Consider the following 25,940-nt stretch of genomic DNA (forward strand, 5'->3'; position numbering starts at 1 on the left):
AAAAAAAGACAAGTAAAATATTTCTCTTGAAAGTCAATCTTTAATAGTTATTGGAAGCAATCATTGCCTCGTCACTAATACATAAACTGCCTATTGTCTTCCCCCTTGAAAAATCATCTTCTTAGCAACATAAACTTATCATAAATTTTCATAAATTTTTTTACGTCTTCCCTCTTGGACAAACGTTTATCATTTTTCACAATCAGAAAATAAAGAATAAAAGTAGATCTCCAGAGAATATTATATATATATATATATGTTTAACACAATGATGCACAAAAGAAGAATATTCTTGTAACCCATATTTTTCACCTTAAAGTCATGAATCATATGCGAATTTTATGATTTTCTCCCCAAGAGAGAGAGAGAGAGAGAGAAGAGGAACACTTGAAAAGTTTCTTTCAAACAGTAAATTTCAAAGAGAAATTTATTCCTTTTTTTCTTTCTCTTTTGCAAAAATTTTTTTTCTTTTGTACTAAAATTTTTTTTTATACCCGCACTTTTTTTACACTAAAGAAGAAGACTTCGTTTACCTTTCACTTCAATTTTAACTTTATAGAATATAATTTCAAAATTATATTTTATTAATTACGTTTTCGATGAATTCATACAAAAAAAAAAAATAAATAAATATTGAACGATAAAAAGAAGAAAGTTATTTTACAAGCAGAGCTATATAATTTATATCATTTTTCGTATATGAAAAATATGAAGAGAAGAAAAATTTTACAACAAAAATCTGTGTGAAAATTATAACTCAATATATGTGTATATAAAATAATATCCACCAATTTCGTAATTTAGTTACAATTCACAAAATTACCTTCTCGACGTTTAAAATGTTGAAATCCATTTAATACAAGAAAAACGGTTACTACATAAATAATTCAATAAACGAATGGACGTATTTATTGAATTAGTCAATAGTGATTTAGACAAGCATTAGTATTATTCTACTCGAAATTAGTCATTATTAACTAAATCAATACAAATTATTCAAAATTATTATTATTCATTTCTAATTTATTCAAATTTATTATTTATTATTTATTTAATTTTTGCATTATTTCCCATTTATTCGAATTCATTATTTATTTAATTTTTTATTGTTTACTAATTTATTTATAATTTATTTATTTATTTATTTTCTTTTGAATGAAAACGTCAGAAGAATACTAATTAGCAACAATAAAATATTAATTAACAACATTAAAATACTAATAAGCCACAGAAAATTAAAAAATATCAAAGTAAAATACTAATTATCATTAGTATAATACTAATTAAGAATAGTATATAGTACTAATAGTAATTAACATAATCTAAATTTTAATTAGTAAAAATGTTTAGTAAGTTAAATTAGTGACTGACTTCTTGCATTTAAATTAGCAAATCTTACTAATTAATTAGTATAAATCACTATTTATTAGTAGAATCTACTAATTTAGATGCAAAAATTAAATTATTAATTCAAATTAGTGAATATTTTTACTAATTAAAATTCAAAGAGCATCAATAAAAAATTGTCTACTGTAAAATACTAATTAGCAACAGCTAATTACTTACAGCATCAATTACTAATTACTGTCCCTAAAATAATAATTATCGACAATAAAATACTAATTAGTATTTAAATTAGTAAAGTAATAAATAAATTAATTAATTAATAAAAAATAATTTAGTATCATTAAAAAGTATCTTTACTTAGTTTTAAAAATAGTATTTTTTACCTAGTCAAAATTAGTACTATAATTTGTTAGTAGCTTTAGTTTTAATAGTGAAATTAATTAATTATTTACTTGATATAAATTAGTAAAATTTACAACGAACTTTACCATATAAAACTAAAATTAACTGAAAAAATGAGTAAAAATTGCTACAAATTTGAATTACTTTCTACATTAGAATTAGCAAAAAGCAAGTCACAAATTCACTTCACTAGGAATTTTTACTAATTTTTAGTCATTTTTTTAACCAAAAATTTTGTGAAGAAAAATTAAAACTACTAATTATTAAATGTTTTTAAAAAAAATTTTTAAGAATAATTACTACATTTTTCGAGGAATTCGATTAAAATTGTATTCAAAATAATTGAAATTCTGCGATGAGTTTTATTATTTATGAAAATAATTGAATTCCTAAATTAATTTTATAAATAGTAAAATTCTTTGCAGGAATTCTGTTATTTTCAAAACAATTTTAATTGAATTCCTCTGCTGAATTCAAATATTTTTAAATGTTTCCACAAATTTTAATTATTTCCTAAAATTTTAATAAATTCTTTGAAACAATTCAACAATTTTTATAAATACTAAAATTTTTTGATGAAATTACATTATTTTTAATCAAGTTTAAATAAAATTACACGAAAGAATTGAATTATTTTCAAAAATTTCCATAAAATTTCATTTCAACAAGAATTTAAAATTCTCTAAAAATAATTCAATTATTCTCAAAATATTTTTGAAAAATTCTATATAAGAATTAAATTACTTTCTATGCTATTTTTAAATATATTTGTCAAAAAAATTGAAAGAATTCAATTATTTTGAATATACTTAATTTTATATTAATAAAATTCTTTAAAGAAATTCAATTATGTATTTTCGAAACAACTTTAATTGAATTTCTCGAATTATTATATTTCAATATTTTTAAAAATTTTAATAAATTCTTCGACACAATTCAATTATTTTTATAAATAGTAAAATTCTTCATAATAATTCAATTATTTTTATAAATCCTAGTAAAATCCTTTTGCAAAAATTAATGTCTTTTCAAAACAATTTTAATAGAATTCCTTGAAAGAATTTAAATTTTCAAATATTAACATAAAATTAATTTATTTTCTAAAATTTTAATGAATTCTTTGGAACAATTCAATTATTTTTATAAATAGTAAAATTCTTCGCAAGAATTCAATTATTTTCAATACAATTTTAATAAAATTCTTCTTCATAAAATTCAATTACTTTCAAAATTTTCAATTAAAATTATTAAAGAAACTCTATTAGTTTAAAAAAAATTCAAAGAAATTCTTGAAAAGAATTTAATTAGGATTTTTAAAAATTTTAATAAAATTCTTTGCGAGAATTCAGTTATTTTCCTAAATAATAAAATTCTTTGAAGGAATTCTATTATTATCAAATTTTTCGATAAAATTCTTTGCAAAAATTCAATGATTTTCAATAAATTAATTTTAAAATTGAAATTATTTGAAAAGAAAAATTACAAAAAAAGTTAAGAAACAAAAAAGCAAACAACTAACTTCAAACTGCGAACAGATTATCGAAACATGTACATTATTATTATTAATAATTTGTTAATAATTGAATTCCTGTAAAGTTTTTATTATTTTATGAAAATAATTAAAGGTTTGCTTACAATATTATTAAATTTTTTTAAATAATTGAATTCTTTTGGAAAATTTTATTAAAATAGTAAATATTAAAAATCATTGAATTGAAGAAAATTTTTGAAAATAATTGAAAATAATTTGAAAATAATTAAAAATAATTTTTCTAAGACTTTTATTAAAATTTTTGAAAATAATTGAATTTCGAAGAAAAAATTTAATTATTTCTAAATAATAATTGAAATTTTGACGAGAATTTAAAAAATTTTTTGAACATAATTGAATTTCTGCGAAGAATTTTATTACTTTTGATTCTTTTGAAAATAATTGAATTTCTGCAATCATTTGTAATTTCTCTAAAATTCTTCAAATTATATCGTATAATTTACGAACTTTTCGTCCTTTTCTCAATCGAAATATTAAATTACGGACTTTACGGACCTTTTTTTCAAAAAAAAAAAAAAAAAAATGGACTTTTACAGACTTCAAGTAAACTTACGGACTTTTAAGGGATTTACGGACCTAGTTTCTAGTTCGAGCCCTGCTAATATAATAAATATAATATAATTAATAAATACATAAAAACCGAAAAAATAAAAATTAGAGAAAACAAAAAAAATATTAATAAAAACCGAAAAATAAAAATTAAATAAATTTTAACAAACGACAAAAAACATAAAAAAAATTCTTTGCAAAGCAAAGAAAAACGTTTCAAGTTAAGAAAGTATGTTAAAGAAAAAACCAAAAAAGAAAAATATATGGGAAACTTGAAGATGAAAACAAAAGGACGTGCCTTCAAGTCTTCTTATATATATATACACACACATCTAATTGTGTGAGAGGGATCTGAAAAGGAGCAGGAGCAGAACCAGAGGCCCATTACGATCAGGATTCCGATCGAAATTCCTCTCGCAAATTCCTTGCGGACTCTCTTACATCTCTCTCTCTCTCTCTCTCTCTCTCTCTCTCTCTCTCTCTCTCTCTCTCTCTCTCTCTCTCTCTCTCTCTCTCTCTCTCTCTCTCTCTCTCTCTCTCTCTCTCTCTCTCTCTCTCTCTCTCTCTCTCTCTCTCTCTCTCTCTCTCTCTCTCTCTCTCTCTCTTTCTTTTTTTCTCTCTTTCTCTGTCTTGATCTCGGCACGTAAAAGCAAGGGGTGTTGTAGGGGGTCATCTCTCTCTTTCTTCTTCGATCACAGGTCCTATAATAAAAGATAAAAGAGAGGGGGGGGGAGTCTCGGACTCGTTGTCGTCGTCGACGTTTGACGATCAACGAAGACAACGACAACCGTTTCGTACCATCGCGGAAAGAAAGGATTTTGCTGTGCAGGGGTCCCAATTAACCCCCACACGGGTTTAAAGCGAACTATACGCAAACCCATGAACGTCCGTCTATGCAGTCTCGCGCGCAACATCGAACACGCGACTTGCGATTTTCAGAGCTCCTGCCATATATCCTCAAGTGTCGTGCTTTTTCATAAAACCTATTACTACTACTACTAATATTTTCTTTTTATTTACTCAAAAAATATTTTTTTTTAAATACAAGGTAAATTTCTCTCTTCCTTCTCATCGACGTCCCCTTTGCCCCCGCCCCCACCCACTATTCTCGAAAAGTGTCATCATTGTGTGTTAAAAATTTTTTTTTTATATTCTTGTTTCACGTGTGACTGATATTTATCTCACTCAAATTATACATTTTTCATTCAGATTCAAATAATTTATACGGAAATTTTTCTATATAACTATTAAAACATATAACCCAAATTATACACCTGCTGTATCAGTTGTGTAATTTTTTTTTAAATAAAAATTCCTTTCGAGTGTTCTTTTTCAAACGAAAATTTTATTTTCTTTATTTATTTTTTAATTTATTTAAATTTATTTTTTACTTTATTTTTTAATTTTTTAATTTATTTTTATTTTATTTACATTTTATTTCAAGTACATTTTCTATTTTAATAGCTCTTCTATTTTAATTACAATTTTTATATTTAACTACGTTTTTTATTTCTAAAATCATTTTTTATTTAATTGAATTTTTTATATTAACTACATTTTTATTTTTAACTATATTTTTAATATTCAGTTTTTCTCTAAATTTAAATTAGTAAAAATGTTTACTGATTTGAATTACAAACTGATTTTTTGCTTCCGAATTTGTAAAATTTACTAATAAATTAATGGACAGTGCTATTTATTAGTAAACTTTACTAATTCAAAAGCAAAATGTCAGTCACCAATTTCAATTAGTAAATTTTTTATTTATTTACTAATGCAAGTACAGAAAGTATATTTTTCATATTTAATTTCAATTCTTTTCTGTAATCATTTTTTATATTTAGTTATATTTTATTTTTATAATAATTTTTTACATTTATTTACATTCTAATTTTTATAATCATTTTTTATATTCAATTGCATTTTATATATTTAATACTTAATAAAATTTTTTACTGCTCAAATAATTTTTAAAATATCGACAATAAAAAAAATTAAAATTAAATATATTAACTCACGAATAAATTTTTTCAAACACAAAATAATTTTTTTGTAAAAAATTACAAATTGAAAGAAATGAAAAAATATCATCGTTCATTTCAACATTCGAAACTGTAGAAACATTTCTAATTACACATTTTTCAATCATTTTTATATTTATTTTGTTATATTTAATTATCTTTTCAATATTCAGTAAATTCAAACAAAATATTTAGTTTCATTAAAATAGTATTTTTAATTATCTTATTATTCTCTTTACTATTTATTTTATTATTTAAAAAACTTACAATCTTGTAAAAATATGCCAGTATTTGATAAAATTATTTTTTATTTATTGTTTTATTATAAAAAAATCTTATAATCTTCGAAAAATATTTTTTGCGTATTTTTAAAAAATATTTTTCGAAATTCATTTTTCTAAGAAATCACATTTACTTTCTTCGGAATTAATCAATAAAAACACTCGTTTCTTTCTTCGTTTGCTGTTTGAAAAAATGACGTTATTAAAACGTTTTTCCAAGAAAAAGTTGATGTCACTGATATTTCTATTATTTTTTTTTTCAAATTACTATAAAGATATAATAAGAAAAATTTTCTAACACAAAAATTTTTAGCTACAGAGAAAAATATTCTCAAAAAATAACTTTAAAATCATTTACTTTGCATTATAATTCAAATAATAAAATTCTATAATTCCTATTAAAATTTGAATTAAAATCTTTATTCAAGTTTGCAAATAATATTGTAACGGAATATACATGATGCTTGAGATAATGAATACATAACTAAATTGCTGTTTATTATGCAAACAATATTCAATAACTGTGCTACTTGTAAATATATAAGCTTATAAATAAATAATCGAATAATAAATAGTAAGACAATAAATAGTAAAAAAAATCAATAGTAAAAAAAATCAATAGTAAAATAATAAATAGCAAAATAATAAGTAGTAAAAAATAGTAAATTAATAAATAGCAAACTAATAAATAGTAAAAAATAGTAAATTAATAAATAGCAAAATAATAAATAGTAAAATAGTAAATAGAAAAAGAAAATAAAAGAAATAAAAATGAATAAAGTAAAACTAATAAAAATAAATAATGAAAATTAAATAAAAATTAACTGAAATAAAAATATATAAGAATAAATCAACTTTCTCATAGTTTTCATTTTACAAAAATAAATTCGATAAATAGAAAAATAATATAAAAATAAGAAATAAGAAAATAATTTTAAAAAATATAAAAAGAATTAAAAACTAAATAAATAAAATAATAAAAAAAAAGGATATGAATCTATATATAGAAATCAATTTGAAATTATTGGTACTAGGTAATATATCACTCGAAGGAAAAAACGAACCGTAAAGAATCTCTTTCAATCGATAAATAAAGAAAAAAGCATTCTTTAAAAGTCTCTCTCGCAAAAGAGACACAATGTTGTATCGATCGTTTTTATTTTAAACTCAATTATTACTAAGGTTTTCTATTACTATTCACACGTGATAAGAAAATTATATTACTCACATAAAATCTTGAACTCTTACTTCTCAAGGTTAATTAATAGCTACCATATCTCGATCATAAATCGTTTTTTGGCAAACTTGACATTATCATAATTTCATTATACATTTATAACTCATCATTCTCATTCTTTTTTTCTCTTTTTAAAGAAGACATCCAACAAGTTAATAAATTTTTATTTCCGTATATTATTTATCACCGTTCTCATTATTAATCACCAATAAAAAATTAATTTTATCGTAATATTAATTCACGAACAAGTATCAAATTATTTAAATTAAAAATTATTATTTCAATTAAAAAATTATTAAAATTTCAATTATAAAATTATTATTTCAATTATAAAATTATTATTTTAATTATAAAATTATTATTTCAATTACAAAATTATTATTTTAATTATAAAATTATTATTTCAATTACAAAATTATTATTTCAATTTTTATGATTGAAACAAGAAAACGGAAAAATTTTCAATTATTATAATTATTAATAGTAACTTACAAGTAATTTAAATTGTTGATAATAAATTCTAACAATTGAAATTAATAATAAATAACAACAATTTTGGTTTATAACAATTCAATAAATAATAAATTGTAACAATTTCAATTAACAATAAATTACAGCAAATTAAATTAACAATAAATTGTAACAAATTAAATTAACAATAAATTGCAGCAAATTAAATTAACAATAAATTGCAACAAATTAAATTAACAATAAATTGTAACGTTTTTAACTACTGATAATAAATTTTAACGTTTTCATTGACAACAAATTGTAATGTTCTCAATTATTATTAAAAATTGGAAAAAAAATTAAACTACAAATAACAATTGACTTCAAAATTAATAATTATAATAATAATTTACTATTCATCATAAAAATACATAAATAATTTTATCATCTCTCCCCTCCCCCATTTTTTTCCACAATCTACCAACTGATTCGTGTTAACGCTCGATTTTATTATGACAGATGTAATAATTCATTAACGCCAATCGTTTCTTTTTTATGTTATAAAGAAGTGCGTCAAGTCTCCGGTAGGCACGAGGATTGTGCGACCTAGACTTCAAAAAACACTGAACTGGAATTAATAAACAAAAAAAAAAAAAAAAGAAACAAAAGCAGACTAAGGACTTTAATACAAAAAACCAAGATCGTATTTTTATACAAGTGATCAGTGATATTATTCAACTCAAGTTTACTGCTCTCAATTAAATAAAAGCAGAAAATAATAATAAATTTCAATGTGACAATTCGAGAGGAAAAAATTTTTGTCAGTGTGCTTAAGAAAAAAAGTTCATCAAAAAGTTAGAAAAAAAAGTACTAATGAAAGAAAGTATCAAGATTGAAAAAAGTATCATAAAAATATATCAAGATTAAAAAAAAATATATCAAGATTGAAAAAAGTGTTGAAATTGAAAAAAAGTATCAAGATTAAAAAAAATATCAATATAAAAAGGAGGGGCATCCAAAAAGAGTGTAAAGATTGAAAAAAGTATCAAGATTAAAAAAAATAGACTTGAAAAAAATATCAAGACTTCAAAAAAGTATCAATATTGAAAAAAGTATCAAGAAGATTGAATAAAGATATCAAAAAAGATTGAAAAAAGTATTAAGAAAATTGAAAATTTATCTACAAGATTGAAAGAAAAAATAGAAAAAATAGAAAAAAGAATCAACAAAAAATAAAAAGAAATTCAATCAAGAAAAATAAAAAAACCCAAAAATTAATTTATTTCGACAACGACGAAGGGAATTCCCCGAAAATGGAACACTTGTACTAGTCTTATCATCGAGTGAAAACATTGAAGCTACCGGAAGTACACCTTCTTTCTCTCTTTCTCGTCAGACAAATTTACACGTCAATCGCGCGTGTGTGTTATTGTGTGTATGTGACACAAAAGTGAAATATTATCGCGGTCAAATTAATAATTCACGGGAGACTTGGTGGATCAATTGCCTTATTTTTAACTGTATTCTAAAAAGTGATTAGTACAGAAAGTGATATTAAATATACATAAATACATATCTTATTCTTTCATCTAGAAAGTGATTTTTCTTTCATTATATATTAATTCAGAAAGTGTTTCGCGATTAAGTGAAATTTCTTTAAAAAAAATTCTAAAAAGAAGTGAATTGGATATAAAAAAAAACAACATTCCCAATCAAGATAAGAAGGGAAAAAAGACAACAGAGTCCATGAGAAGAAGGCGTGAAAAATTTTTTCGATGATGATGTCTTCATTTAGATCATCAAAAATGGATCTTTCAAGAACAATTATATTGATCATTCTTCATGGAATATTGGCACTTTGCAATGGTTAGAAAATTTTTTATCTTATTTATAGAATTTTAATTTTAATAATAAAATAATTGAAAATTTGGTACAAAAAACTAACGCAATGAGTTATTAATTAATAATTCATTTCTTAATGAAAAGATTTAAAAACAAATATTTTAATTCTTCAATTCGTTAAAAGAATATTTTATAAAAGTTTATCAATGAAAATTTATCAGATCTAATTATTAATTAATTAGTTAATTATAATTAATTATTAAACAATTTATTAAAACAAAATTTATTAGTTATTAAAAAATATTAATAATTGTTAATATTTATTAGTTTCGTTAAAATATTAGGTAATTAATTTGTTAATAAAAAGAGTACCAGTTGTTAGGAAATATTAATAATGGTTAATATTTATTAGTTACAATAAAATATTGATTAATTTGTTAATAAGAAAAGTAGCAGTTATTAGGAAATATTAATAATTGTTAATATTTATCAGTTTCGTTAAAATATTAGGTAATTAATTTGTTAATAAACAATTTATTAGCTTTTTACTTAATAATTAACTTTGGCACATGAAAACTTTATCAGAGTTTATTATTAATTGATAAGTATTTGGTTATTAACAAATTAATTCGTAAATAAAAATTTTATTATTTACTGGAAAATATTAGTAATTGTTACTATTTATTAGTTAGAATAAAATATTAATTAATTTGTTAATAACAAATGTGCCAGTTATTTAGTTAATAATTAACTGTGGCACATAGAAACTTTATCAGAGTTAATTATTAACTAACAAAAATAATTTGTTAATAACAAAAATATCAATTATTTATTTTATAATTAATTTTGGCACACCGAATATTTATCAAAATTAATTATTCATTAATTTTTTAATAAAAAAGTAACAGTAATTTGGAAAAATTAATAATTGTTAATATTTATTGGTTACAATAAAATAGTAATTAGTTTGTTAATAACTAAATTGTCAGATATTTATTTAATAATTAACACTGGCACATAAGAACTTTATCAGAGTTAATTATTAATTAATAAATATTTTGTTGATAACAAATTAATTTTTTAATAAAGCATTCATTGGTTATTAAAAAATATTAATAATTGTTAATATTTATTAGTTATATTACAGTATTAATTAATTTGTTAATAAAAAAGGTAACTGTTATTAGGAAAAATTAATAATTGTTAATCTTTTTAGTTACACTAAAGTATTAATTATTTTGTTAATAACAAATTTCTTAGTTATTTACTTAACTTTGGCACACAGGATGTTTAACAAAGTTAATTATTTTCGAATTTGTTAATAAAAAAATTAGTTATAGGGAAGTATTAATATCTGTTAATATTTGTTAGTTAAAATTAGGGATTGATTAGTTTGTTAATAAAAATAACAGTTATTAAGAAATATTAATAATTGGTAATATTAGTGATAATTAGTTACAATTTAAGTACTTATTAATTTGTTAGTTACAAATGCCTAAGTTATTTATTTAATAATTAATTTTGGCACAGAAAAATTTATCAAAATTAATTATTTATTAATAACTATGTTGTTAGTAACAAATTAAAAAATTATTAGTTTTATAATTAACTTTGGCACATTAAATATATCACAGTTAATTATTAACTTATTTGTTAATCAAGAAATTAGTCAGTTATTGGGAAATATTAATATCTATTAATATTTGTTAGTTAAAATTCAGTATTGATTAGTTTGTTAATGAAAAAAATTGTCAGTTATTTATCTATTAATTAACTTTGTCACAGAAATTTATTCAGAGTTAATTAATAATTAATTTGTTAATAAGAAATCTATCAGTTATTTATTTTATAATTAACTTTGGCACAAAGAAAATTTATCAAAGTTAATTATTAATTAATAACTATTTTGTTAATAACAAATTAAAAAATTTTTAGTTTTATAATTAACTTTGGCTCATAGTAAATTTATCACAGTTAATTATTGACTAATTTGTTAAACAAAAAATTAGTCTGATAATGAGAAATATTAATATCTGTTAATATTTATTAGTTAAGATTAGGTACTGAATAATTTGTTAATAAAAAAAGTAACAGTTAATAGTTATTAAATTATTAGGAACCGTTATTAGGAAATATTAATATATGTTAATATTTGTTAGTTACAATAAACAAATAATTAGTTTGTTAATAAAGATTTTATTATTTTTAAAAAAAAATACTGATATTTGTTACTACTTGTCAATTAAAATAAAAAAATTAAGTAATTTTACAATGAAAAATTTACCAGTTATAGCTATATATTAATTTACTTTTGAACACAGAAAATTATTAGAGCTAATTAATAATGAATAAGTTAGTAACAAATTATTTTTGACTGTTTAATAATTAACTTTGGCGAACAGAAAATTAATCAGAGTTTTTGTTAATTTATTTACACTCAAAAAAAAAACTAGTAGATTTGACTACTTTTTAACTACCCTGAGTGATTCAATAGGTCCTCAACTGAATTTAAAAATTTATATTTACTACCGAAAGTAGTAAAAAGAACTAAGAATTTAGTTGATGTAATTAGATTTTGTAGTTGTTTTTGCAATTTAACTACTTTTTTTAGTTATATAAACTATTATTCTTCAACTATATTCAAAGTAGTAAAATCAACTACACAAAAATTGTTAGTAAAACTAAAAAAGTAATTAATTTGACAACTTTCAACTCAACTAGGTAATAGTAGTTAAAGATTTCGACCGAATTTTTTTCAGTGTATTATTAATTATTAATTAATCTAAAAAATTATTAGTTATTGGTAATTGGGAATCGTTAATATTTGTTATAATTAACTACTAGTTAATATAAATTATTAATTAATTACAGGCAATAATTAATAACCAATTTAACAAATCTTAAAATTTATTTTCGTTCCAAAAACAAAGTTTTCGCTTCTTCTGCTTCTCGAATTAAAATTTTTGCCATTTGAAAAGTCACATTTTTTCAAAATGCCAAAGTTTTATATAATAATAATATTCAAACGCACGTGTTGAGGCATTTCGTATAAGTATACATAAATTTCTAACAATATTTAATATTCAATCCTTTCTTCAGTCCTCCTACTCTTATTCAACTAAAGAATGTTCAGATATGTTCCCACACGTTTTTCATTTTTCAAAAAATATATATGTATAGATATTCAATAAAAAAACACAATGTTAATTCAATTTTTCTTTTGAACAAAACAAAAAAGAAAAATAATAAAAATAAAATTTTCCATTCTATCAAAAATTTGATTTCGTGACATCGGAAAAGGGAGGGAGAAGAAAAGAGAATAAATTTAGAATCAAGTTTTCCTGCAAGTGCATATATGACACCTAATTTGGTGCTAAGTGTAACGCGTGTAACTTGTGTGTGAATGAAAGTAGTTTAACTATATCGTTTGGGTTTCACTGCTGCAGAGATAAAACATTGGAAAGTCAAAGTTCTTTGTCCATAAGCATGGAAAAGAGGCTATTCTCGATTTTGAATCATCCTACAATTTACAATAATTAAAATTACAAATTAACAACAATTTTGCTAATGAGAATTTTTCATTTCAAAAGAAATTTTATTTTTTACTTTTCACATATTCAAAAAAATTCAAGTCGAAATCTCTTTTTATTTAATTTTATTTTATATATCATAATTAATTTATATCACAATTTATTTTATATTTCACAACTAGCCAAACTATCCGCGCGCAAGCTCGCGGGAATGTTGTATGGGGCTGCTTATTTAAACAATTTAAAAAATTTTAAAGAAATAATTATTATAACCTAACAAAGAGATTTAACTAACTAAAATTCAAATAATTTCACTCAATGGTCTCAATTTAAATAGAATTTACATTACTAGACTTAAACTATGGCTAGAACAATTACAATTAGTATCTGGGTCATCTTTTGCATTGCTTATTTTATAAAGCCATTTTAAATTAAATACTTTTTAAAGAAATAATAATTATTACACACTAAAAAAAGTTTTACTTAAAATAGCGATAAGTTTCTCTAGAATAACGAAAGTATTAATTGAAGCACTAAATAATTTCGCTACTAAAGTGAAATCTGTACTTCATCCAGCTAAATATTTTTTGCCGTGCATAACGAAAAAAGAATTAAATTAACATCAGATTTTCTACATTAAAAAAAAACGAATTCAAATAGAAATTAATCATTTTACAACTTAACCAAATTCACCCCAGAAATCACTGAATTCGATAATTTAGAAGAAAGTCAGACAAAAGCAGGGTTCCTACAGAATCTGGAAATCATGGAAATCATGAAAATGGTATGGAATTTTTAAAAGGCTTCTGGAAATCAGGGAAATCATGGAAAAGGCCTGTAATTTTTAAAAAATTCTAAATTTTTTCAGTTTTCCATTTTTTCTCTTGAATAAAAATTCAAATAATAATAATAAAGCTAAATGGTATAAAAGAGAAAAAAAATGTTGAATTTTAAGAAATTCAATTTTTCGGATTTTTGATAATTTTTAATAATTTTTTATTTTTTTCCAAAGAGTCGAGACAATTTAATAAGTAAAGTATTTTCCAAAAGCACAAAAATAATGAAGCTAAATTCTATAAAAGAGAGGAAAAAATGTTGAATTTTAAGAAATTCGGATTTTTGAATTTTTGATAATTTTCGATAATTTCACATTTTTTACCAAAGAGTCGAGACAATTTAATAAGTAAAGTATTTTCCAAAAGCACAAAAATAATAAAGCTAAATCCCATAAAAAATAAGAAAAAATGTTGAATTTTAAGAAAAACGGATTTTTGAAATTTTTCGAATTTTTGATAATTTTAGATTTTTTACCAAAGAGTCGAGACAATTTAATAAGTAAAGTATTTTCCAAAAGCACAAAAATAATAAAGCTGAATTCTATAAAAGAGAGGAAAAAATGTTGAATTTTAAGAAATTCGGATTTTTGAATTTTTGATAATTTTCGATAATTTCACATTTTTTACCAAAGAGTCGAGACAATTTAATAAGTAAAGTATTTTCCAAAAGCACAAAAATAATGAAGCTAAATCCCATAAAAGAGAGGAAAAAATGTTGAATTATAAGAAAATCGGATTTTTGAATTTTTTCGAATTTTTGATAATTTTAGATTTTTTACCAAAGAGTCGAGACTATTAAATAAGTAAAGCATTTTCCAAAAGCACAAAAATAATGAAGCTAAATTCTATAAAAGAGAGGAAAAAATGTTGAATTTGAAAAAATTCGGATTTTTGAATTTTTGATAATTTTCGATAATTTCACATTTTTTACCAAAGAGTCGAAACAATTTAATAAGTAAAGTATTTTCCAAAAGCACAAAAATAATAAAGCTAAATCCTATAAAAGAGAGGAAAAAATGTTGAATTTTAAGAAATTCGGATTTTTGAATTTTTGATAATTTTCGATAATTTCACATTTTTTACCAAAGAGTCGAGACAATTTAATAAGTAAAGTATTTTCCAAAAGCACAAAAATAATGAAGCTAAATCCCATAAAAGAGAGTAAAAAATGTTGAATTTTAAGAAATTCGGATTTTTGAATTTTTGATAATTTTCGATAATTTAACATTTTTTACCAAAGAGTCGAGACAATTTAATAAGTAAAGTATTTTCCAAAAGCACAAAAATAATGAAGCTAAATCCCATAAAAGAGAGGAAAAAATGTTGAATTTTAAGAAAATCGGATTTTTGAATTTTTTCGAATTTTTGATAATTTTAGATTTTTTACCAAAGAGTCGAGACTATTAAATAAGTAAAGTATTTTCCAAAAGCACAAAAATAATGAAGCTAAATTCTATAAAAGAGAGGAAAAAATGTTGAATTTGAAAAAATTCGGATTTTTGAATTTTTGATAATTTTCGATAATTTCACATTTTTTACCAAAGAGTCGAGACAATTTAATAAGTAAAGTATTTTCTAAAAGCACAAAAATAATAAAGCTAAATCCTATAGAAGAGAGGAAAAAATGTTGAATTTTAAGAAATTCGGATTTTTGAATTTTTGATAATTTTCGATAATTTCACATTTTTTACCAAAGAGTCGAGACAATTTAATAAGTAAAGTATTTTCCAAAAGCACAAAAATAATGAAGCTAAATCCCATAAAAGAGAGGAAAAAATGTTGAATTTTAAGAAAATCGGATTTTTGAATTTTTTCGAATTTTTGATAATTTTAGATTTTTTACCAAAGAGTCGAGACTATTAAATAAGTAAAGTATTTTCCAAAAGCACAAAAATAATGAAGCTAAATTCTATAAAAGAGAGGAAAAAATGTTGAATTTGAAAAAATTCGGATTTTTGAATTTTTGATAATTTTTGATAATTTCACATTTTTTACCAAAGAGTCGAAACAATTTAATAAGTAAAGTATTTTCCAAAAGCACAAAAATAATAAAGCTAAATCCTATAAAAGAGAGGAAAAAATGTTGAATTTTAAGAAATTCGGATTTTTGAATTTTTGATAATTTTCGATAATTTCACATTTTTTACCAAAGAGTCGAGACAATTTAATAAGTAAAGTATTTTCCAAAAGCACAAAAATAATGAAGCTAAATCCCATAAAAGAGAGTAAAAAATGTTGAATTTTAAGAAATTCGGATTTTTGAATTTTTGATAATTTTCGATAATTTCACATTTTTTACCAAAGAGTCGAGACAATTTAATAAGTAAAGTATTTTCCAAAAGCACAAAAATAATAAAGCTAAATCCCATAAAAAATAAGAAAAAATGTTGAATTTTAAGAAAAACGGATTTTTGAAATTTTTCGAATTTTTGATAATTTTAGATTTTTTACCAAAGAGTCGAGACAATTTAATAAGTAAAGTATTTTCCAAAAGCACAAAAATAATAAAGCTGAATTCTATAAAAGAGAGGAAAAAATGTTGAATTTTAAGTAATTCGGATTTTTGAATTTTTGATAATTTTCGATAATTTCACATTTTTTACCAAAGAGTCGAGACAATTTAATAAGTAAAGTATTTTCCAAAAGCACAAAAATAATGAAGCTAAATCCCATAAAAGAGAGGAAAAAATGTTGAATTTTAAGAAAATCGGATTTTTGAATTTTTTCGAATTTTTGATAATTTTAGATTTTTTACCAAAGAGTCGAGACTATTAAATAAGTAAAGTATTTTCCAAAAGCACAAAAATAATGAAGCTAAATTCTATAAAAGAGAGGAAAAAATGTTGAATTTGAAAAAATTCGGATTTTTGAATTTTTGATAATTTTCGATAATTTCACATTTTTTACCAAAGAGTCGAAACAATTTAATAAGTAAAGTATTTTCCAAAAGCACAAAAATAATAAAGCTAAATCCTATAAAAGAGAGGAAAAAATGTTGAATTTTAAGAAATTCGGATTTTTAAATTTTTGATAATTTTCGATAATTTCACATTTTTTACCAAAGAGTCGAGACAATTTAATAAGTAAAGTATTTTCCAAAAGCACAAAAATAATGAAGCTAAATCCCATAAAAGAGAGGAAAAAATGTTGAATTTTAAGAAAATCGGATTTTTGAATTTTTTCGAATTTTTGATAATTTTAGATTTTTTACCAAAGAGTCGAGACTATTAAATAAGTAAAGTATTTTCCAAAAGCACAAAAATAATGAAGCTAAATTCTATAAAAGAGAGGAAAAAATGTTAAATTTGAAAAAATTCGGATTTTTGAATTTTTGATAATTTTCGATAATTTCACATTTTTTACCAAAGAGTCGAAACAATTTAATAAGTAAAGTATTTTCCAAAAGCACAAAAATAATAAAGCTAAATCCTATAAAAGAGAGGAAAAAATGTTGAATTTTAAGAAATTCGGATTTTTGAATTTTTGATAATTTTCGATAATTTCACATTTTTTACCAAAGAGTCGAGACAATTTAATAAGTAAAGTATTTTCCAAAAGCACAAAAATAATGAAGCTAAATCCCATAAAAGAGAGTAAAAAATGTTGAATTTTAAGAAATTCGGATTTTTGAATTTTTGATAATTTTCGATAATTTCACATTTTTTACCAAAGAGTCGAGACAATTTAATAAGTAAAGTATTTTCCAAAAGCACAAAAATAATGAAGCTAAATCCCATAAAAGAGAGGAAAAAATGTTGAATTTTAAGAAAATCGGATTTTTGAATTTTTTCGAATTTTTGATAATTTTAGATTTTTTACCAAAGAGTCGAGACTATTAAATAAGTAAAGTATTTTCCAAAAGCACAAAAATAATGAAGCTAAATTCTATAAAAGAGAGGAAAAAATGTTGAATTTGAAAAAATTCGGATTTTTGAATTTTTGATAATTTTCGATAATTTCACATTTTTTACCAAAGAGTCGAGACAATTTAATAATTAAAGTATTTTCCAAAAGCACAAAAATAATAAAGCTAAATCCTATAGAAGAGAGGAAAAAATGTTGAATTTTAAGAAATTCGGATTTTTGAATTTTTGATAATTTTCGATAATTTTACATTTTTTACCAAAGAGTCGAGACAATTTAATAAGTAAAGTATTTTCCAAAAGCACAAAAATAATGAAGCTAAATCCCATAAAAAAGAAGAAAAAATGTTGAATTTTAAGAAAATCGGATTTTTGAATTTTTTCGAATTTTTGATAATTTTAAATTTTTTACCAAAGAGTCTAGAGAATTTAATTTTAATAAGTAAAGTATTTTCCACATTAAAAAGTTTGACATTAAAAAATATATAAAAAATGCCAATACTTAACCCACAAAATTAAATTTTCAAAACAAACAAATGAATGCAGATAATTTGCTAACGGAAAGGAAACTTACGATTATTATAATGTATGTATATGTATATGTATATTTCTATTTTCTATCAAAACGTATAAGAAACAAAAGAATAACTATAACTAACTTCAAGTGTGGACAGAGATCCGGAAATCTGGAATCAAGACGATTATTATATATAATTATAAAAAATAAAGACTTTTTCTTGAATTTCGTTAAATTATTATTAAAATTAAATTAAATTATTATTGCAACAAATATTTAATAACTGAGCTGAAAAAAAATTATTTGATTCAAACAACTGATTTACTTTTATTTATCAAATAAATATTTACTTGAGACAACTAATTTCGGAATAAATCAATTAATATTGTAATTAAACCAATTAATTCGGTATTTGAAGCAAATTTAATTGATTTAAATAAAAATTATTTGATTCAAGTAAATATTTATTCGAAATACGTAATAGAGAAATAATCGGTTATTTGAAACGAATAATTTTTTTCAGTGTGTCAATAATTAAATTATTATTAAAATTAAATTAATTTTATTCATTTCCAGTAAAATTCAGTTAATAGTAAAATTAAATTGACAGAAAAATTAATTTAATAGTAAAATTGAATAATTCACGTCTTTACAATTTAATTGACACTAAAAATACTAATAAATTTTTCCCAATCACAAAATTAACACCAGAGATTGAAACAAAAAATATTTTTACTTAGAAAGTAATAAAAAATATTATTTTCCTCTTATTTCAATTTTATCAAATTTCTACTTAGTAAAAAATTTCGCCTTGGAAGAATTTTCCTTTCCAAAAACTATAAACAAAAGAACAAAAATATTTTCAGAGAAAAATTTATGCAGAAAAATATTTTTTGTATTCATGAAATTGAAAAAAAATGAAAAAAAGTTAAAAACAAACAAAGAAGAAAACAAAACTTTATCAAAAATTAAAAATCGCAATGTCTATAAAATTATCGAATCAAAGAAAAAAAGAAACAAAAGAACAAAATGTGATGTTGCGTGAAGAAACGATTGACATTATAAAACGTTCATTGATTTTTTGCTCGTTCTAAAATACTAATCATCTAAAATACAAAACCATCTTGAGAATTACGTGTTGATAATAGAAAACCTCGTATGTATATAGTTGATTTAACGATCGGACTATCACGTCAACAGAAATTGCTTACGTAATTAACAGTTCGCGTAGATTTAAGTGACTAACTTATTTACGTAATACAGGATGCGCGCTCCTTCATCGTCTACCGAATGGTCCGTTGAAACTCCAAAATGCATTGTTCACGTCAAATAAATGACCAAAGATAAAGAATCTCTATTTTTCTCTCTCTCTCTCTCTCTCTTAATTAACATCTTGTTTGAACACACATTAGTCTCTTATTTATTATACATATAATTTTCAAGTCATCATTTTTCATAATATTTACAAAAAAAAAAAAATAAATAAAGCAAAACAAAAAAAACGCTACTTTAATTCAAAATTAATTAAAAATTCCAAAAACAATTTTTTCCAATACAAATTGAAAAGAAAATCAAATCGTGTATCCTAATTTTTACACTCCTTTATTAATAAAATTCTACTTTTCGTATTTTGTACAAAACAATTATTTTTTACAAATCATATTTTATTCAAAAATAATATTAAAAAAAAAAATTATTTTGTATAGAAAAAATATTTTATTAACAATTAATAATAATATTAACATTAGTTAATTCATAATAATATTATTAATTATACGAAAGAACTTGTCCCGTTTATTTTTGAAAATAAATATTTTTAATAAATAAAATTTTAATAAATAATTTTAAATTTTAATAAATTAATTTTTTTAATGGAAAAATTATTTTATATAAAATTATATTTAAAAAAAATTGTACGAGAAAAATATCTACAATATCATATTCCAAAAAAATTAAAAACTACAAAAAGAATTTTTTCGAAATTATATCAATATTTAATTCGCCAAAATAGAAAAAGAAAAATTACCGGAGTAATGTACATTATTTTGTATAAAAATTCAAGTTACGAAAAATAATTAATTCAATCTCGAATGACTGAAGACTGACGAACACTTTCTAGAGTTAAAACCTTGACCGTGACTTGACTACAAGACACATGGTCAAATGATTTCTTGGCAAAATTATGTTCCTACAGTTTGTAATTTAGTTAAACATGGTCCTTTTTTCAATTAATAGCCAATAATTTTTTTTCTTAATTTTTTCTTAGTCAATATTCATATTTTACAAAAATTATTATCGCATTTTATACATAAAAAAGAAAATTAACCTAAATGGAAAGAAATGCCTATAGGAAAATAACGTACAACTTAAATACTTCATTAATTTTTACTTTTAATTTTTTTTTTTAATTAGATTGTAATTTTTAATTAGATTTTAATTTCAAACTAGATTTTAATTTCAAACTAGATTTTAATTTTCAATTAGATTTTTGATTTTCAATTAGATTTTTGATTTTCAATTAGATTTTAATTTTCAACTAGATATCAATTTTCAATTAGATTCTTATTCGAAATTAAATTTCAATTTTCAATTACATTTTTCATTGAACAATTAAATTATAACAATACGAAGCAATGCTAATTGTATAATCATAACTTCTGTTATAATAAAATGATAATTAAAAATTCAATTATTAATTTAAAAATGTATTACATTTTTTAGTATTATAATTGTTATATTGTGTTTATAAATATATTTGTAATTATTTATTTATTAAATATAATTTATTATAATTTAAATTATATTCATAGATTAATAATTATTGTACAAAAAATTAGTATACTATTAATTATTAATTATTATGCTGTTAATATTTAGAATTACGAAATTTTTAAATTAAATTTTTAATTAAATTTTTAAATAAAAATTACACAGAATTATTAAGTAATTATTAATTAACAAGGTTCTTGCATATGAAAAAATGCAACTCAAAAATAATTTTATTCACATTCCAAAGTTTTTTTTAATTGAATTAAAATTCCTTTTCCCTCCTTAATAAAAATCTAATAAATATAATATTTTATTTACAAAATAATAAAAATTTGAACTTACGAAAAATAAATAAATTTTAGTAGTAAATTAATAAAACTGAATATACTGAAGATGAAAAAAAATAGAAAATTAACATTTTTGATAATTAATTCAAGTCAGCAATTATTAAAATTTTTATTTACAAAAAAATATAAAATCAATATCTTCGATAGTAAAAAATAGCAATTTATTTTTACTACACGTTGAATCAAATTTTTTTCTTGACTCAAATAATCGATTAACTAAATTTATTTGTATCAAACAACTGTTTGCTAAATAACTATTTATAAATTTAATTATTTATTATTTGAATTGAAATTATTCAGTTCGATTAAACGATTAAATTTTTATTTGTAGTTTGCAGATGTTTATTTGCAGATTATTTAAATCTAATAATTTTTCAAACAACATACAACAAAGTATAAATAAATAATAAATAAAATAAAGTAAATAATAAAATAAAAGTAAACTAATAAATTGTTTGATTTAGACGCCAATTTTTTTTCCCTCATAAAATTATATTTATTGAAGGGGAATTAATTTTTTACTCAGACAATATATTAAATAGATGAAGAGTGGTTAAAATAAATATCAGTCACATATTATATACGTATATGATCATAGTGTCAACATTCTTTATATTATGATGACAAAGACCTTGGCAAGGACTTTTATCAAGGTCGCATGCTAAATGCAATGTTTAATAAAAAAAAAACATAATTACACGTCAAGATAACATTAGACAAGCGTTGTACATCGAAAAAATTCCTCTTCAAAATGAAATTTATTTTGAAAATTAACATTTTTAAATAGGACGTTCATTTCTTTTTTCTTCATTTTTTTTTTTAAATGGGATATGTTAATGTCTTCATGAACAGATATTACACCTTGACCAATATTACAAACAAGGTTTTAGTATCTTTCATTGTAATCATTAACATGACTAAGTCAAGTTAATTTACACGCTTCCTTTTTTAATTAAAATATTTTAAATTATTATTTTTTATTTTTATATAAATGACGTAAATTTATTACATCACAACGAGGGAGGAAAAAAGTTCCAGATCAATTAAAAGCATAATCTTTGGAATGAGAGTAAAATTGGTATTTTCGGTTTTTGTCCACACTGAGAGCTTTTGGTTATTAAAGTAAATAGTTCGCAACTATAATTAATTAATTATTTAATTAATTTATAATTCTGTGAAATAGAAAATTTACATTAACTTTTAATTTATTTTATTTATTTTATTAATAGTATTTCAGACTTCGCACTCAATAATTAATGTTAAATAAAATAGCAAAAAAGTAAAAAGTAGCTTCGAAACTAAAAAAAGTAGTAAAAAAATAGACACTTCACAAAACTAACAAAAATTTCATTCCATATTTTTTATTTTCCTGACTTTTTCCTAATTTTTATCAAAAATATTTACTTCTTTCTCATCCTGCTAATTAATTGAATTCCTGCAACAAATTTTATTATTCATGAAAGAATTTAAATATTTATAAAAATAATTTAATTTTTGCGAAGAATTTTATAAGAATTTTTAAATAATTCATTTCTTTCGACTAATTTTATGCAAATTCTAATTTAAATAATTCAATTTCTAAGGAATTTTTATTATTCATGAAAAGAATTTATTGAATTCTTACGAAGATTTTTACAAAAAATTTTTTTAAATAATTGAATTCTGTTTGTAAATTTTATGAAAATAGTAGACATTGAAAATCATTGAATTGCGAAAAGTATTTAAAAATAATTAAATGAATGTCTGTGTGTCATTTTATTAAATTTTTTAAAAATAATTGAATTCCTAAAAAGCATTTTATTATTTATGAAAATAATTGAATTCTCGCGAACAATTTTATTAGAATTTTTTAAAATGATTAAATTTCCAAGAAGAAATTAATTACTTTTAAAAATAATTCAATTCTTGTGATGAATATTTTGTTATTTATGAAAATAATTAAATTTTGCAAAGAATTTTATTTAAATACCTCAAAATAATTGAATTTTCGGGAATAATTTTGTTATTTATCGACATAATAATGAATTCTTTCGAAGAATTATTTATGTAAATAATTGAATTCTTGGTAAAAATTTTTTCAAATCTTAAAGAATAATTGAATTATATAAAAAAATTTAATTAAAATTGTATTTAAAATAATTGATTTTTTTCGAACAATTTTATTAAAATATTTATAAATAATTAAATTCCGAAGAAAAATTCTAATATTTTTGAAAGTAATTGAATTTTTCCAAAGAATTTTAAAGAAACATTTTTTTAAATAATTGATTTTTTCGCAGAATTGAATTTAATTTTTAAGAATAATTACGTTATTTGAGCAATTTCTATAAAATTGTATTAAAAATAATTGAAATTCTGCTATGAATTTTATTATTTATGAATATAATTAAATAGTTGCAAAGAATTTTTTTAAAATTTTCAAAAATAATTAAATTCCTGAGAAGAATTTTAATACTTATGAAAATAATTAAATTATTGCGAAAAAAATTATTAAAATTAAAGGAAGTGAAATTTTTTTTTATTAAAATGTTTTAAAAGAATTTATTTTCTGAAAAAATTTGTTATTTTTGAAAATAATAGAATTCTTCATAAGAATTTTATAAACATTGTTTTAAATAATTAATTTTTTCGAAATATAATGAATATTATGGAAATTTTATTTTAAATACCTAATTGAATTCTTGTGGAAAACTTTATTTGTGAAAATAATTGGATTTTTTAAATAATTAATTAAAAATAATATTAAAAATAATTGAAATTCTGCGATGAGTTTTATTATTTATGAAAATAATTGAATTTTTGCTTAGAATTTTATTAAAATTTTTTTTAAATAATTGAATTCTTTTGCGAAATTTTATGAAAATAATTGAATTTCGAATATTTTTTAAAAATAATTGAATCGTTTTAAAGAATTTGGTTATTTTATCAATTTTTTCTAAATAATTGAATTCTTTTGCGAAATTTTATGAAAATAATTGAATTTTCGAATATTTTTTTAAAATAATTGAATCGTTTTAAAGAATTGGGTTATAATTTTTAAAAATAGTCTTTAATTTCTAGTATTAGTGAATTTAAAGTAGTGGAAATACTCAAAAAAAAAAGAGAAAGAAATAGTACTCTGTTATTTTTTACTAACATTCAGTTATCCTTATTAATAGCACTAGCAAATTGAAAATAAAATCAAAATTTAAAAAATCCAATTAACCCTCAAAATTATCAACACCAAAACCTCGATTATCCGGACCTCGAATTCTCATTTCGCTTAATCGAGGTCCCACTGTAAATTAATTTTCCATGCATAACAGAAAAAATAAAATAAACCATTTCATTTTAAAATCAGACAATAAAATATAAATTTACACATTTCGTCAATTTTCATCAGATTTACATTAAAATGAACTACTTTTAAATGAAGAAAAAAATAAATAAAAATAATTTTAAAAAAAGTCAACACAAAAAAAGGTAAAACTGCACTTATACAGCGTACGTAAATATTAACACGAAATGATTCACTCCCCAAGAATTTGATAGTGTGTGCTTAAGAATTTGATAGTTAAGAAATGATAATATCCACATAATTTTGAGTTTAATTTCTTTCTTTCTCTGCCGGGACGCATTTAGGAATTTTATATCGCGTGCAGAAAATTACATGGGTTTAACTGATAGGACGATGTTTTTAAAAAAAAAAAAAATAAAAAAAATTCGTGGCAAGTGCGTTTGCATCCGATTAACAAATTCTTTCATAAGGATAACTTGAGAGTGTGACGCATTGACCGGTTATAAAAGATGTGTTCGAATATTGTAAACTGCCAAGGGCAATCACTTTCATGGAGTGTGTCTGATGATTTTCGCTTATGTATATATGTATACGTATATATTTATATACACCTAAAGCGATGGGACCGGCTTCGAGAAATTATGCCGATCTCATGCACCTGAATTAGAGCACGACTTAACTACTGGTTTTTAACTTGTCTCGACTCTTGCGTGCGCCAGGAATTTATTCCATCGTGAGTCATTATAATATCATAAACCTTTTCGATATAAATGCGACTACAAAGAAAAAAATTTTTTTTTTAATTCACTTTTTAAAATAGTTTATCATGACTTAGAAACATTTTTCACTCTATATATTTTCACTGTCTATACACTGTAAAAAAAGGGAGTTAAATTTTAACTCCCCAGGGGATTCTATAAAAGTCGCACCCATTGGAGAGTTAATGCCAGGGGAGTTAAATAAAGAGAGTTAAAACTTCACACCCAAATGCTAACTCCCCATGGAAAAAATAACTCGCGCGGGTGTTGAATGAAGGGAGTTAGAAATTAACTCTCTTTTGGAGTTGATTTTTAACTCGAAAAATTTAACTCCCAACTCCCGAGTCCGTTAACTCCCTAAA

At 21.4% G+C, this 25,940-nt stretch overlaps 1 protein-coding gene across 1 annotated transcript in view; it reads left to right on the forward strand.

Moving 5' to 3' along the window:
* The first annotated feature begins 8,978 nt into the window (after positions 1-8,978).
* Positions 8,979-25,940, forward strand: part of LOC122508405 — a 38,269-nt gene continuing 21,307 nt past the window's right edge. The window contains exon 1 of the mRNA XM_043621713.1: positions 8,979-9,705. Coding sequence (XP_043477648.1) covers positions 9,615-9,705 — 91 coding nt within the window. The 5' untranslated portion in view covers positions 8,979-9,614. The remainder of the gene's footprint in view (positions 9,706-25,940) is intronic.

The sequence above is a fragment of the Leptopilina heterotoma genome, unplaced genomic scaffold (assembly GCF_015476425.1).
Source record: "Leptopilina heterotoma isolate Lh14 unplaced genomic scaffold, ASM1547642v1 Lhet_54, whole genome shotgun sequence".
Taxonomy (NCBI): domain Eukaryota; kingdom Metazoa; phylum Arthropoda; class Insecta; order Hymenoptera; family Figitidae; genus Leptopilina; species Leptopilina heterotoma.